Below are 16,917 nucleotides of genomic sequence, written 5' to 3'. Positions count from 1 at the left end.
GAGACCGCAGACGAATTTGTCTCGAAGAGAATCTGCCAGACCTGCCCCGAATTGGCAGTGCTTTGACAGCTTTCTTAATTCAGTGAGGTAATCAGCGTTACTTTCATTCTTGTGCTGATTCCTCCTGAAGCATTTGAATCGTTCCGCTATCAGCAGTGGTGTTGGGTTTAAGTGCTCCTGTAGGGTATCAACAATCTCTTTAAAATTCTTGTCCACCGGTTTGGCTGGAGTGATTAAGTTTCGTAACAGCCCGTATGTCCTTGCGCCCATTAGATTTAGAAGTACCGATGCCTTTTTATCATCCTCTATTTCATTCGCTGTGCAATATACCTCCACTCTTTCCACATATGTGGTCCAATCCTCTACATCACTATCGAAAGCAGTAATATTGCCAGTCTTAGGCATCCTGAAAAAAAATGGCGCCTCCCGTGCTTTCCTTTCTTCCCTGCCGAGAAAAAATGGCACCTCCCGCGCTTTCCCGCCGCTGCCGCTGCTGACAACGCTGTTCTCCGCGGTTTTTATTTATACAGATATTTTTAATAGTTGGAGATTCGTTCCCGCCGGACACTCTGGGACTTTTCCCTCCCTCTGCTTGGTCCGAATGCCGACCTGCTTTGCAGCGCTGGCCATCTCCCAAGTGCTCCACCCTCCATCTCTGTTTGCCTCTGCCTTCGCTGCTCGGCCCCCGCTGCAGAGCCAGCCGATCGAGCCCCAGCCCGCCGCCCAGGAAGGATTATTGCAGTACCTGCCACCAGCCCGGCTAGCTGGTGAAACCAGAGTTTTTTCTTTTTTTTTTTCTTCGACCTTCGTCTGAGGAATCGATCTGCTTGAGGTGCTGCCGAATTGCAGGTAAGTCCGTTTCCAATTCGTCGCCACTGCTGTATCCGTGTGTTAATGGAGACACGGAATGCAGGAGCTGGTTTAACAGGTGTTTACTGAACAAAGTCTGGAGGTGAACTAAAAGATACAAGGCACTATACAGGCTTATATAGCCCGAGTGGCCACTACCGGCATTACAGTACACAGGGGCTCTTAAAGGCACATACACCACAGTACACGGGGCAAAAAGTCTACCACAAAGGAAAAATAAGGGTGACCATTATATATAACGGTAAGGAAACACCAAAACTAGACCTGTATGTATTACAAGATGGAGGACCACCATTACTGGGACGTGAATGGATCCGGAAAATACAACTGGATTGGCATTCCATACAGGCACTGACTGTGGCTGACAAAAAGGATGACGACGTCACACCTGGGCGACTGTCAAAGATCCTAACTGACACGAAAGAAGTGTTCCAGCAAGGACTCGGAACACTAAAAGGCATGACAGCGACGATTAAAATTGAAGAAAACGCAAGCCCAAAATTTTTTAAGGCCGAACCGGTACCTTATGCGATCCGCCCAGCCATCGAAGCAGAGCTGGAGAGTCTGGAACGTTCAGGTGTACTGTCCAAGGTAGACTGGAGCGAGTGGGCTACACCCATCGTCCCTGTGATGAAAAAGTCGTTGAGCAGCACGCCTGGGGAACCAAGGAAGGTTCGCATCTGTGGGGACTTTAAGGTAACAGTGAACCCGGTCCTCCACACCGTACAATATTCACTTCCGCGGGTTGAAGATATTTTCGCCTCGCTATCTGGAGGGAAACGCTTCACTAAGGTTGATCTGGCCCAGGCGTATCTGCAAATGGAGGTAGAAGAAGCATCAAAAAAATACCTCACAATCAACACCCATAAAGGTCTCTACCAATACAACCGGCTGGTATTTGAGGTAGCATCAGCTCCGGCTATTTGGCAGAGGGCAATGGAACAAGTCCTGCAAGGGATCCCAGGGACCCAGTGTTATTTGGACGACATCCTGGTCACGGGCGAAAATGATAGTGATCACCTTGCCAACCTGGAGCAGGTGCTCACTAGATTGCAGGAATATGGGCTCTGAGCTAACCGCCCCAAATGCGAGTTTTTTAGAAAACAGATCTCGTATTGTGGCCACGTTATCGATAAAGAGGGGTTACATAAGTCCCCAGAGAAGATTGAGGCAGTAGTCAAGGCTCCAGCACCGGAAAATGTGTCACAACTGAGGTCGTTCCTCGGGCTGGTAAACTACTACCATAAGTTCTTGCCAAATTTGTCTACAATACTACACCCACTGAACACCCTACTGCAAACTGGGGTGCCATGGAAGTGAAGTGACGAATGTAGATGAGTTTTCCAGAAGAGCAAAACACTAATCACATCGAAAGAGGTATTGGCCCATTACAACCCAGCATTACCAATTCGGTTGGCATGTGATGCGTCACCCTACGGCATTGGAGCGGTGCTGTCGCACAAATTCTCGGACGGCTCAGAGAGGCCAATAGCCTTTGCGTCACGATCACTAACCTCAGCCGAGCGTAACTATGCCCAGATTGACAGGGAGGCCCTCAGCCTAGTGTGGGGAGTGAAAAAGTTCAATCACTATCTGCACGGGCAGAAATTCACCTTGCTGACGGATCACCAGCCTCTTGTCTCCATTTTTAATCCGAAGAAGGGCGTTCCGGTGATGACTGCGCAACGACTACAAAGATGGTCACTTTTTCTAGGGGCGCACCACTATGAGATTGAATATAAGGGCACGAAACAGCATGGAAATGCTGATGGGCTTTCATGCCTGCCACTGCCTACTGCGGAGGAAGCACCAGCAGTGGATCCTGTCGAAATATTCCATTCGACTATAGTTGAATACCTACCGGTAACTAACGCTTGTATCGAAAAGGAAACCCGAAATGACCTGACACTGTCTCGGGTATATGATTTGACGGTGAAGGGATGGCCAGCACATGGCGACTCACTGTTGCCAGCATTCTCGACAAGGAGAGAACAGCTGTCAGTGTGCCGGGGGACCTTGATGCGTGGATCCCGAGTGGTAATTCCACCCAAGTTAAGGGATAGAGTGCTCAATGAGCTTCATGAGGGTCATCTGGGAGGGGTAAAAATGAAAAGACTAGGCAGGGCTTATGTGTGGTGGCCGGGAATCGATAAACAAATCGAAGACCTGACCAAGAGTTGCTCAGGATGCCAGAAAGTCCAAAATGCACCACCACAGGGCCCTCTACACCCATGGGAGTGGCCCTCATCTCCATGGCAACGGGTGCATATTGATTTCGCTGGTCCATTCATGGATTCAATGTTTTTAATAGCCGTGGATGCGCACTCGAAATGGCCTGAGGTCATCAAAATGTCCTCCACCACCACGGAGAAAACTATTGCAGTCCTACGGACCATTTTTGCCAGGAATGGCTTGCCAGAACAGATTTGCTCCGACAACGGACCACAGCTTGTGTCCGAAGAGTTCCGGAGGTTCTTGAAAAAGAATGGGGTAAGGCATTACACATCCGCCCCGTATCATCCAGCCACAAATGGATTGGCTGAGAGGTTCGTACAAACCTTTAAGAAGGCAATAAAGGCTATGTACAATGACAACATTCCGCTGCAGCACAAGGTGGACAATTTCCTGTTCGCCTACCGGAATGCGACACATGCAGTCACCAACCAGGCCCCAGCCATGATGTTCTTTAACCGAAGGTTAAGATCTCGCCTGGATTTGCTCAGACCAAACGTACGAAGAGATGTTGAGAGTAAGCAATTCCAGCACATCCATGAGAAGCCAACAAGGAGCTTCAATGTAGGGCAACCATTCTTGGCCCGCGACTACCGAACAGAAAAATGGCAGCCAGGGCAGGGCCCACTAATGTACACAGTGGACGTTGGGGAGAGCATCATGAGACGCCATGCTGACCAGATCCTAGAGTCACAGGAACAAGTCAACCCCATGCCTCGCCCATACGTACCTGGTGATGAACCCGACGAACAGGTCGCATCTACCCCAGAAACAGTAGCATCGGAAGCTGATGAACCAACCGACGACGGGGCCAGAATCGCCTCCGCACCAAGAGCAAGACACTCGGGAAAGGCACTATCCAGAAAGGATCAGGAAGCCTCCCCAAAGACTGAATATATAAATAGACTATTTTCAGCTAATGTTGCATGTTAAAAGTGTTAATTGTAATTAGTTTGATATTTAATTGTTAAATGAGTGTTATGGTACTAATCTAAAAGGGGAGGAATTGTAATGTATATACCTTTAAGTGGGTAACTATCTTTTACAGCTCGTGTATACTGCAGTACCGGCAGTGACCACACCTGTATATAGCCCTGAGTAGTAATCTGTACAGATCAGTTCCACTGTGAGCCACGTTGAGTAAACACCTGTTGTACCGTTCTCCGCAGTCTGTGTCTTTGTATACACGGACACTACAATGCTGTCCTCTAAAGAGGTCTTAAATGAGGATTCTGCTTATGTGGAAGATCCCTGGGTGCTATTTGAAGAGGAGCTCAGACTAATACCAGCAAAAACACAAGAATTAATCATCTCATTGCTGCTTTTGGGATCCCCCTGTGCACAAAATGGTTGCCCTCCACACTGCATGAAAACTGTTTCAGTTGTTAATGGCCAGAACAGTATTTATTTATTTAAGTTTTATTAATGAGAGGGGGAATAAAATGCACCCCAAACAATACTGTTAAAAAGATTATTTGTGATAAAAGAACTTGAGAACTGGGACAGGCTGAGGCGGAAGAAGCTCACTGCTACAAAATCCCATCCAGTGGTCACTAGACATCCTGAATACCTCAGCCCTAATGTTACACCTGCCCCCCTGCGCCCGATGTGAATGGGGTGTGCAATGGGTTATAATTGGGGCAGTGTAGTACTCACTGTATCCACACCGCATTCTCGCTTGCTCGCATTTTGGTCAGCATGCAAGGGCCTCATTATAACCGATGATGTCATTCGGACCGTGACTCGATTTTACCTCGAGCAGTGTGGGTCACGCACATCACCGACCGAACAAGGGAACAGCCACAAAGTGGACCCAGAGCTAAAGAGGACCAGGTAAGGGAACTACGGGCCCCACAAGGAAACCTTGGGGCCGCACCCAACCCAGGCCTCCCCTCCACCCCCCACCCCAAGCCTCCCCTCTCCACCTCCCCCCCACCACCCAGGCCTCCCCTCCCCACCCCAAGCCTCCCCTCTCCACCTCCCCCCCATCACCCAGGCCTCCCCTCCACCCCCCACCCCAAGCCTCCCCTCTCCACCTCCCCCCCCACCACGCAGGCCTCCCCTCCCCCCCCCACCCCAAGCCTCCCCTCTCCACCTCCCCCCCACCACCCAGGCCTCCCCTCACCCCCAACCCCAGGCCTCCCTTCTCCACCTCCCCCCCCCACCACCCAGGCCTCCCCTCCACCCCCCACCCCGGCCTCCCCTCCACCCCCCACCCCAAGCCTCCCCTTCACCTCACCACCCGTGCCTCCCCCTGCCCCCTCCCCCCCCACCCCAAGCCTCCCCTCCCCCCCCAACCCCAGGCCTCCCCTCTCCACCTCCTCCCCCACCACCCGGACCTCCCCTCCCCCCCTACCCAACCCAGGCCTCGCCTCCCCACCCCCCACCCCAGGCCTCCCCTCTCCACCTCCTCCCCCACCACCCGGGCCTCCCCTCCCCCCCCACTCCAGGCCTCCCCTCTCCACCTCCTCCCCCACCACCCGGGCCTCCCCTCCCCCCCCCAACCCAGGTCTCCCCTCTGCACCTCCCCCCACCCCCACCACCAGGGCCTCCCCCCCACCCCAGGCCTCCCCTCTCCACCTCCCCCACCCCCGGTCTTCCCTCTCCACCTCCCCCCCACCCCAGGTCTTCCCTCTCCACCTCCCCCCACCCCAGGCCTCACCCCCCCCACCCCAGGCCTCCCTTCTCCACCTCCCCCCTACAACCCAGGCCTCCCCCCCCCGCCCCCTGGGCCTCTGCAAGACTAGGTTGATTGTACAATAGCATGAAAAGCATCGTAGAACATGGAGAAAATAAAAGATTGCAGTGACGGATCGATACACTCACCTGTGAGAGAGCACAGTAACACGGCCTTCTACTTTGAGACCACTGCAATAGGAAAGTAGGGACACCAAATCAACAGTAGATAAGGAAAAGTAGGAAAAAGTATACGGATAAACCTATAAACACACATATTCCCCCCAAATCGTAGATTGGCACACTGTGTTACTGCAATGGATTCTGACCTGATGATCATATTGGCTGTGAAGTGAAGTGATTTTATTTTAAACACACATGTCCCAGCTCCTTAACATCCACACTCTATTGCTTCTTAACCACTTCCAATCACCTTTACACGTTACTTAACCTCAAGAATTGGATTTCTAATTGATCACCTTCTCACAGGGCCTCTGGAGCAGAAGAGACATTACCAGGATCTCGGACATCTTACTCCAGTAGAGGCTCCTGGGACAACGTCGTCCCACATTTCACACGGCTGTTCTGCCAGACTCCTGGGAGTCCAGCAGAATGGCCAGGGACCCGGATTCGCAAGGCCTGGCCTAAAACGTCACTATCCAATAGCCTTGTGTGGGAGCGGAGCCTCTGTCCACTCCAAACAAGGCCACCGAGGTGGAGGAGGAGGCCGGTACAAACGTGGTTGGCGGCGGGGGGGGGGGGTGGTGTGACGTGGTGGGCAACAGACTACGATGAATGTTCTTGCTTCCTCAGCTGTAAAGGGAGCCGGTGTATGTTGGAGGACAGGACACCGAAGCATGCAGGCCACCAAGAGGGTGCGTGAGCCTCACCACTGGATTCCAGGCCAGGGAAGCAATCTGGACTCCTCGAAGGAAAAGCATATTAAAAAAAATGATTGCCCCCCGCCCCCGTAAAGGAATGAGTCATACCTATACAGAGAAATTCACCATCCGATGAACAGAATTCTGACTTTATTAAAACATGAAAACTGGGTTAAAAATCTAAAAGTCTCAACGACACAAGCTGTAAACCTATCTTACCTCAAAAGCCTGTATTCTGTTAACACAAAGCTGTAAACACCATACAAGCTCTTGAGATAAAATCGGTTGTTGACACTGAAACAATGGCCCTATTGAAGCAAACCATTGGAGCTTCCAGAAAGTCTGAGCTTTAGAAAGAACACAATAAGATTTACCCAGTAAAATTGTTTTAATAAAGTCAGAATTCTGTTCATTGGATGGTGTATTCCTCTGTATAGGTATGGTTCATTCCTTTACACCCTCCTCTTGACCAAAAAATGAACTCAAAAACATCAAGGCAGAGTTTGGTCAACGATACTAATAAGGTTACAATAGCATATTAATTTCACGAGATTCACAATCATGTGCTACATGAAAATTACTTTTAAGTCATCCTAGGAAAACGTTTTGCCTTATTTTAAATTGAACACCGTTTAAAAGGACGATAAGTACATAGTCATGCCACTAGTGAAACAACATGTACTTAGAATGTCCAATCGGCAGATGTACATTCCGTAGAGGTGAGTTATTCATACGAGTCAAGGAGACATCATTTGAAACTAGTTGAAGCTTGACACGCTGTTCCTTCGATCCGGCATGTGTACAGATGCGTGTTTTCGTAAAAGCCTTGCCAGGCACTCAGTTGATTCCTTCTTCATCCGCTGTGTCTTCCTCCTTTGTTGAAGTAACTCATTGATCGTTCCTTGTTTCGGTTGTTGCTTTTCGCAAATCCAATTACTGATGCGTTGCCAAGCAACGTGTGGAGGAGCCGGCGACACCATCTGACTGACCGTTGTCAGTAATTCGATCGCATCCATTTCCTGTGTCGTGCTCCAAAAGCTGGGTCTTGAAAGACAGTGTACGACTGCACCTTGTATTGTTCCTTCATTTCGGTATCCCGCAGGACATCTTTTGAGATTGTCTATGGAGACAATTTTAAGAATATGCTTGCCATTCGGCTGGTTAATATGTATTTGAACTGTTCTTTCGTTAATAACAGAATGCATTTGAAAAGGTTTTTTCCATTTCGGTCTTAAACCAGATTTTTGCTCGAACTTCTTTTCTTGTACCCATTCTCCTACTATGGGTTGCCATGCTTTATTTGCCAATTTTTTCTGCCTATTTGCTTCCCTTATCCTCTGATCAATTCGATGAATCTCCGCTGTTACTTCTTTTTTTAAATCTAACTGTCGCTGTCAGGTCAAGGACTCAAGAGTGTGTAGAGGCAATAAAAGAACTATGGGTAAGCGGTGTATTCATCTCAACCCCATACATCAGATAATATGGAGTTTTAGGTCCCTGATGCAGATGCGGGCACATTATTGAGTGATAGCTGCACCTCCGGAATGATGGTGGTCCACTTATTCCCCTTGATTCTCAACAGTTTGACCAATAGCTTTTTTACTTCCTGGTTTTTACGTTCCACCAGCTCCGCTGATTGCGGATGATGTGGCGTGCTGTGCTCTAACCCAATCCCCATTTATTCGCAGTAGTCTTTGAAGACCTTGGGTACAAAGGCTCCTCCTTGATCGGAGTGTAAGATTTTGGGTGCACCAGCTACAGTAATTATATCAGAAATAGCCCTGGCAAGTGCGTTTTCCGAAACAGTTTTTGTGGGGACCAGCCAGCAGAAGGAAGTGCATCCATCTATACAAATGAGAACATGTCTATATCCCAAAGATGGGGGAAGTGGTCCAATAAAGTCAATAAAGAATTTTCCCATTGGCTCATCAGCTTTCACAGGAGCCAATGGTGGTGGCTTAATTAGTGATGACTTATTGGATAAATAGCATGGCTCACAATTTGCCACGTATGTTTTACAGGCCTTAAGCATGCCTGGCCACCAATATAAGGGTGTCAATTTGCAGAATGTTGTTCTGGCACCACAATGTGCTTGACCTATGCCCTCGTGAGCTTCTTTTTCATGCTGTTCTCGTTCGTGTCTCGGGGGTACTTCTCGGTTTCCCTTGGGCAACTTAACTAGCACAATACTGGTAGGGGTTTCTGAGTAAAAGTACTTTGATGGATATCCTGCTGGATTCTCTTTTGTTGGGTCCAATAGCTGAATCAGTTCCTCATCCTGATTAGCTGCCCGTTCTGCCCTAGTGATTACACTAACATTGGCAGGCCCCTCTCGAGAGGGTGTTCTGCAGACCGAACATTTCGCTTGTTCGTCTGCAAGGCTGTTTCCTTTTGAGTGTACTGTCCCAGTGGTATGCCCGTTTACATGAATCACCTGACAATTCTGTTTCGCCATTTTCGAACGGAGAATATCTTCCCACAATGATTTATGTTTTAAGGGTTTACCCTTATGATTGGTAAAATTTGTTTGTTCCCAGAAAACGAGATCTTGGTTATATCCTCTTTTACAATAAGTCACTATCCGTGCAGATTAGTGTGGGCTTAATAAGGTCTGCCTTTTCTAAAGCATACCGTAATGCTGCGGCTTCAGCATATTGTGCTGTCTTATGGCCAAGGGGTATAGACAGTAATTCTTCTGGATAAAAAGTATAGGAATTTTGAAAAGTCCCTACTACTATATCCATCCCAGCTGAGGATTGTTGGGATGTCCCTTTTTTAATCGTCATTGACGATCCATCATAGTAAATAACTTGATGGTATTCTGTAAGCGGTCTCATAGGTATTTGTCTGATTCCCTCCTCCATATCATCCTCCTCCATGATGGGGAGGTGCTCTAAGTCCATTTCTGGGGAGAGGAATTTAAAAATGAGTGTAGGATCATTCAAGAATGATGCCCATATATCATTTCAGATCTGGGTGGCTCTTTTTTCATCAGAAGCCATCCTCAATGTTGATTTTGTAAGAAGTCACACAACACCAGGTTATAGTCCAACAGTTTTATTTGAAATCACAAGCTTTCGGAGCGCTGCTCCTTCGTCAGGTGAACTGGAGAGATGCATAAAGACACAGCTTATATAGTCAAAGAATAATGCCAGATGATTACAGGTAATCTTTCTAACTGCCATTTATCACACCTCGGCAGAGAGATAATCACAGCAATCAAAGGTGTGAATGGTGTCCAAACAGGTCAGTCAGGAAAACATTACATCAAAGAACAATGAGGTGGGGTCACAAGGGGTCAAATGTTGCAGATGCTGGGGTCTGTATGAAAAACAAAAAACAGACAAAAAAACATTTTTTTTGCTGGAAATCACAGCAGGTCCGGCCGCATCTGTGTAGAGAGAACAAGCCAACGACGACTCGAGTCTGGATGACCCTACGTCAGGTGGGGTTACATGTAGCGTGACATGAAAGTTAGCAGTTAGAAAGATTACCTGTAATCATCTGGCATTATTCTTTGACTATATAAGCTATGCCTTTATGCATCTCTCCACTTCACCTGACGAAGGAGCAGCGCTCCGAAAGCTTGTGATTTCAAATAAAACTGTTGCACTATAACCTGGTGTTGTGTGACTTCTTACATTTGTCCACCCCAGTCCAACACCGGCATCTCCACACCATGGCTACTACCGACACCACAAACTGCCGGCTCAAAGTGGAGAGGATCTCCAAGGAGGTCGCGCATATCGACACAGACATCAGGTTTCTACAGAGATGCAAGAAAGCAGACAAGATCCCGAAAGGACTACAGATCACGAACCCACTCAAGTCGACCTACAACACAGACTACGCTGAGAGACTCTGCCGTCGAACCTCTCGCACACTCCTCAACCATCTCGTACACCAGCTCTACAGCAGACGCCGCAACCTCGAAACCGAGATAGAGTCCATGTTCTTAGCCTGTGCTCAGGACACAGCAGACCAGCTATGAGACACCGCCAAACAGACGAGGCAACGGAACTACACTGCCTACATGCACACCAAGAACAGGAAGCTTGAGAAACTCGGCATCACCACCAGCAGCAACCAAGCCTCCCCCGGTACCATGCTTGAAACCACAGGGAAGTCCATCGTCAACTTGTCTGACCACACCCTTCAACCAGACGAAATTGAAGTTCTCAGCCGAGGGCTCAATTTCTGCCCACCACCAAAATGGACCCCATCGGTCTCGCGGCAGACACAGAGGAATTCATCAGGAGAATGAGGCTCTGGGAATTCTTCCACAAATCCCAAGATGTCAGCAGTGAACCCAATGAGACAACCAATGATCTGGAACAGCAGACAGAGGGATCTGCAGTGCAGCAACCAAAGAAGAAAGAGTCAAATTGGACCCCTCCGGAGAGTCGCTGCCCTAAGCTTGACATGTATGCTCAAGCTGTCAGGAGATGCATCAACACCAGATTCATCAGCCGCACTCACAAGACAGTCCAGAATGTCACCCAAGCACAACGCAACGCCATCCACGCTCTCAAGACCAACCGCAACATCGTCATCAAACCAGCAGACAAAGGAGGAGCCATCGTCATACAAAACAGAACGGACTATTGCAAAGAAGCATACCGACAACTGGACAACCAGGAACAGTGCAGACATTTACCCGCAGATCCGACCAAAGAACACACCCGCCAACTCAACAGACTGATCAAGACCTTCGATCCAGACCTTCAAAGCATCTTATGCGCTCTCATCCCACGTACTCCCCGCGTGGGAGACCTCGACTGCCTCCCAAAGATACACAAAGCCAACACACCCAGACATCCTATCGTATCAGGCAACGGAACCCTGTGTGAGAACCTCTCTGGATACATCGTACAGGGAACCCCCAGCTTCTGTCGCGACATTACAGACTTCTTACAGAAACTCAGCAGCCACGGACCAGTTGAACCAGGAACACTCCTCGCCACGATGGATGTCTCGGCACTCTACACCAGTATCCCCCTCGATGACGGCATCGCTGCGACAGCCTCAGTACACAACACCAACAACAGCCAATCTCCAGATGCCATCCTACAACTCATCCGCTTCATCCTTGACCACAATGTCTTCACCTTCGACAACCAGTTCTTTACCCAAACACATGGAACAGCCATGGGGACCAAATTCGCACCCCAATACGCCAACATCTTCATGCACAAGTTCGAGCAAGACTTCTTCGCTGCACAGGACCTCCAACCAATAGTATACACCAGATACATCGACGACATTTTCTTCCTATGGACCCACGGCGAAGAATCACTGAAAAGACTACACGATAACATCAACAAGTTCCATCCCACCAAACTCACCATGGACTACTCCTCAGAATCGGTTTCATTCTTGGACACACGAATCTCCATCAAAGATGGACACCTCAGCACTTCACTCTACCGCAAGCCCACGGACAACCTCAGGATGCTCCACTTCTCCAGCTTCCACCCTAACCACGTTAAAGAAGCCATCCCCTATGGACAAGCCCTGCGAATACACAGGATCTGCTCAGATGAGGAGGAACGCGATGGACACCTACAGACGCTGAAAGACGCCCTCGTAAGAACGGGATATGGCGCTCGACTCGTCGATCGACAGTTCCGATGGGCCACAGCAAAAAATCGCATAGACCTCCTCAGAAGACAAACACGGGACACAACCAACAGAGTACCCTTCGTCGTCCAGTACTTCCCCGGAGCGGAGAAACTACACCATGTTCTTCGCAGCCTTCAACTTGTCATCGATGATGATGAGCACCTCACTGAGGCCATCCCCACGCCTCCACTACTCGCCTTCAAACAGCCGCCTAACCTCAAACAGACCATCGTTCGCAGCAAATTACCCAGCTTTCAGGAAAACAGCGACCACGACACCACACAACCGTGCCACGGTAACCTCTGCAAGACATGCCAGATCATCAACACAAATACCATCATCACACGTGAGGACACCACCCACCAGGTACATGGTACATACTCATGTGACTCGGCCAACGTTGTCCACCTCATACGTTGCAGGAAAGGATGCCCCAGAGCATGGTACATTGGCGAGACCATGCAGACACTGCGACAATGGATGAACGGACACCGCACAACAATCGCCAGACAGGAGTGTTCCCTCCCAGTTGGGGAACACTTCAGCAGTCAAGGACATTCAGCCTCCGATCTTCGGGTAAGCATTCTCCAAGGCGGCCTTCGAGACACACAACAATGCAAAATCGTAGAGCAGAAACTGATAGCCAAGTTCCGCACTCATGAGGACGGCCTCAACCGGGATCTTGGGTTCATGTCACGCTACATGTAACCCCACCTGACGTAGGGTCATCTAGACTCGAGTCGTCATTGGCTTGTTCTCTCTACACAGATGCGGCCGGACCTGCAGTGATTTCCAGCAAAAAAAATGTTTTTTTGTCTGTTTTTTGTTTTTCATACAGACCCCAGCATCTGCAACATTTGACCCTTTGTGACCCCACCTCATTGTTCTTTGATGTAATGTTTTCCTGACTGACCTGTTTGGACACCATTCACACCTTTGATTGCTGTGATTATCTCTCTGCCGAGGTGCGTTAAATGGCAGTTAGAAAGATTACCTGTAATCATCTGGCATTATTCTTTGACTATATAAGCTGTGTCTTTATGCATCTCTCCACTTCACCTGACAAAGGAGCAGCGCTCCGAAAGCTTGTGATTTCAAATAAAACTGTTGGACTATAACCTGGTGTTGTAAGAATTTGCAATAATTTACAGTTCTGAAGATTTTTTTTTTGATTAAAGAATCCCTGGGCGTTGTGCTTTTAAATTTCCAGGGATAAAAATGGCTGTCACCACATGGCTGAAGACAAAGGACAATGCTTTGTTTGCAAAGCAATTGAATGCTATTAGCATTTGTTTGTATATCGAGTGGATACATCTAAACTGCAGAAGAGACTTTTGTACCTTGAATGGGAAACGTTTAAGAATTGAATGGGTTTTTAAAATCACCCAGCACTGGACAATAGGGCTGTTGCATTCTCTTTTGTTTCAGCCCAGGGAGCTCCGGAAGACACATTAACCCAGTCTAACCACTTTTGAGTTAGCCAATCACAGCTTTCTCTTGTGTATTGGACACTTTGGGCGGGGAATTTTGCACACAGCCCTTGTAGGGCAGAACGGCAGGACCTGACCAGGTATAAAGATAGCTGCTGAGAAGCTATCACTCGCTCTTACTTCGCTGGACCACAGGTGAGCAGGGTGTTCTGACTCCTCAACAAGGCAACCTAGCAGGAGTTTGGGGTGGTGATTTGAGGGTAATTGCTAAGATTGTTTAAATAACATTGTAGCCATTGTATCCCTCGTTTTCGCCGTCTGCAACCCCCCTGTTATATAGTTTTAATGTAATTACTGTGTTCGTGTGGTATCATTTATTCTTGTGATTGTAGTTTATTTAGGTAATAAAACTTGATTTTTCTCTTATCCAAACCACTTGTCCTGTTTTAATATCATTAATTATAAGTTCCTCCACTCAGAACTGAAGGAGGGTTAGCGATTCGAAACCGCTGTTTTAAAATTGGTTTTATTGGAATTGGTCTAAGTGCAGGCAAAGGCTGCAAGACCAGGAAAATTACTTTAAACCAGTTTAAAGAAGCCCCCAACCCTTACAATGGCAAGCCAAGTAGGAGTGGAGGCAATTTTTGATTTAATAAGTGGTCTGGATCTGGAGAAAGCATCAGCTCTTGTTTCTCTCGTTTTCAGTATGTGGGTAGCCCTGCGGATTTTAGCAGCAGTGTGTAGGCTGACCTATCGGGGTATAGGTGGCTGGATTAGGAAGGGTGTGAAGAGAGAGCAGGAGGAGGTTATAGAGCGCCTTGTGCAGGAAGTCACTGAGGCCAGAGATGGTGAGATGAGACTGCGGGAAGAGAATGCCAGGTTTGGTGAAGCAGATCATGGCCCCTGTAGGGCAGAGATAGAAAGCCTTAACGTGGCTTTAAAGGTAGCAAGGGGAATGATTTGCATGATCAGCCCGAAGGCAGGTCAGCTGGATTTTACTGGCAGCCCAAATCAAACCGTCCCAGAGGCAACACCCAGGGAAAGGCTGGCTAGGGAATTAGAGACCCCAAGACCGCAGCCCACAGCTCCGAATCTTGAGGAGCTCTGGCAGCGAGGAGGGGTGGACAATGGGGTGGTAGGAGAACACCAGCAGGTCCCGCTAGGCAGGCGGGGACCAGCATCAGTGTACCCCCTCCAACAACGGAGGTACGGTCCGCCCGTGATGAGTGAGCCTGAGAATAGGAATCCTCAGCCCACAGCAAGTTCGAGTTCACAGGCAAGTGTGGTGGCTTGTGTAGGGGGAGGAGCCATTCCTGGGCAGAGTAAGCTGTTTAAGCCAGGGAACAGGGAAGGAGAGTTCTGGGACCCCTGTAGAGCAGGTCCAGTAGCAGAAATCCGGGACAAGGGAGGCACACAGGGGATAGTTTTTGCCCCAGACGAAAGGCAGGTCCAAAATTCCCCAGTTAAAGCCACCTGGGTGAGGGAACATGAGTTTGCTGTACAAGGCAAGTTCAAGTTCACCGCCTGTAAAGACAGGCACTGTGGCCTGTTTAAAGGGGCCAGCTTCCCAGCCCGCTTCTAGAGTGGTCCCCCCCATGATGTGGGACCCTGTGGGGGCAGGGATAGCAATCCCTCTTGCAGGAGACATAGGGAGGGAGCTGACACCAGGTTTTAAACATGGGGAGGAAAATTTCCAGCCACCAGCAGCGGGTGGTGAGAGTATACCTGCCCCCAGCAAGGAGTGGGCAGGGAAGAGCAGACAAACCCAGAGAGAGATTTGCACCGGCAGGCTGCCAGGTACATTATACAGTGCGGGCTATTTGGACATTGGGGAGAAGGTTCCCAGCCAGCTGGGGCTGTGACCCAAGCTCAGGGTCCGCCAGCCAAAGTTTCCCCCATAGAGACATCCCTCAGAAGGTCTCAGCGGGTGCCCCAGCCTAAGAAAGCATGGTCACTGATGCGCTATCAATTACTCATAAAAGACTGAGAGTTAAGAGAGTAACTAAAGGCTTTTATTAACAAAAGAATGAAGGTCTGCCTCGAGTGGTCGACCGGTCCAGAATACAAAGGGCTGGGGAGCAGTCACCTTTATACTAGGACTTGTGGGAGGAGTCAGCCGAGGCATGTCCAGGCATGTACACAGTGGAATACAAACAGTGGTTTACCACATTCACCCCTTGTTTAAAATTGAGTCCGGCGGGGTGAAGTGTATTAAAAGTTAGTGTATTGGAGTCTCTCCGGAGGTCTTGTCTGCCGCTGTGATCGGCGTGGCGATGGCAGGGGTAGTGGAGCTTCCGGCGTCGAGTGCTGCGTAGGCTGTGGCACAGGCGTGTCGTCCTCGTAGATGTCGAGCGGGTCGCGGGGCCCAGGCCTGCCGTCTGCTGGGGCTGGATATCGGGTCGTGGGGGGGTGGTGGTAGTGAGTAGTGGGTTACTGCGGCCCCCGAGGGTGCAAGGTCTCTTATGGAGACTGTGTCCTCCCGCCCGTCCGGGTATGCAATGTAAGCACACTGGGGGTTGGCGTGGAGGAGGTTGACCCTCTCGACCAGGGGGTCCGTTTTATGGGTCCTCACGTGTCTTCTCAGTAGGACCGGCCCTGGGGACGTCAGCCATGGCGGTAGCGATGTCCCCGGTGTGGACATCCTTGGGAAGACAAACATTTTCTCATGAGGGGTGGCGTTAGTGGCAGTGCAGAGCAGTGACCGAATAGAGTGGAGCGCATCGGGGAGCACATCCTGCCAGCGGGAGGTTGGAAGGCCCCTAGACTTTAAGGCTAGCAGGGCGGCCTTCCAAACTGTCGCATTTTCTCTTTCCACCTGTCCGTTCCCCCGGGGGTTGTAACTGGTGGTCCTGCTTGTGGCAATACCCCTAGTTAGCAGGTACTGATGGAGTTCGTCGCTCATACACGATGAGCCCCAGTCGCTATGGATATAGCTGGGGAAACCAAACAGGGTGAGGAGGTCGTTCAGACATTTAATGACTGTGGCACTGGTCATGTCCGGGCAGGGGATGGCGAACGGGAAACGGGAGTACTCATCAATAATATTGAGGAAGTACACATTGCGGTCGGAGGAGGGGAGAGGCCCTTTAAAATCAACGCTCAGGCGTTCGAAGGGGCGAGTGGCTTTTATCAGGTGGGCCCTGTCTGGTCTACAAAAGTGCGGTTTGCGCTCAGCGCAGACTTGGCAGTTCCTGGTCATGGTCCTG

The 16,917-nt window shown here is 49.5% G+C and overlaps 1 protein-coding gene across 1 annotated transcript in view; it reads right to left on the bottom strand.

Moving 5' to 3' along the window:
* Positions 1–16,917, bottom strand: part of LOC147108520 (piezo-type mechanosensitive ion channel component 2-like) — a 318,148-nt gene that overhangs the window by 147,215 nt on the left and 154,016 nt on the right. Inside the window, 1 exon segment of the mRNA XM_086004280.1 lies at positions 5,929–5,970. Within this exon segment, the coding sequence (XP_085860406.1) occupies positions 5,929–5,970 (42 nt within the window).

Source organism: Somniosus microcephalus, chromosome 13 (assembly GCF_052327205.1).
Source record: "Somniosus microcephalus isolate GS21.2 chromosome 13, FLI_Smic_1.0, whole genome shotgun sequence".
Lineage (NCBI taxonomy): Eukaryota > Metazoa > Chordata > Chondrichthyes > Squaliformes > Somniosidae > Somniosus > Somniosus microcephalus.
This window is presented reverse-complemented; position numbering and strand designations above follow the sequence as displayed.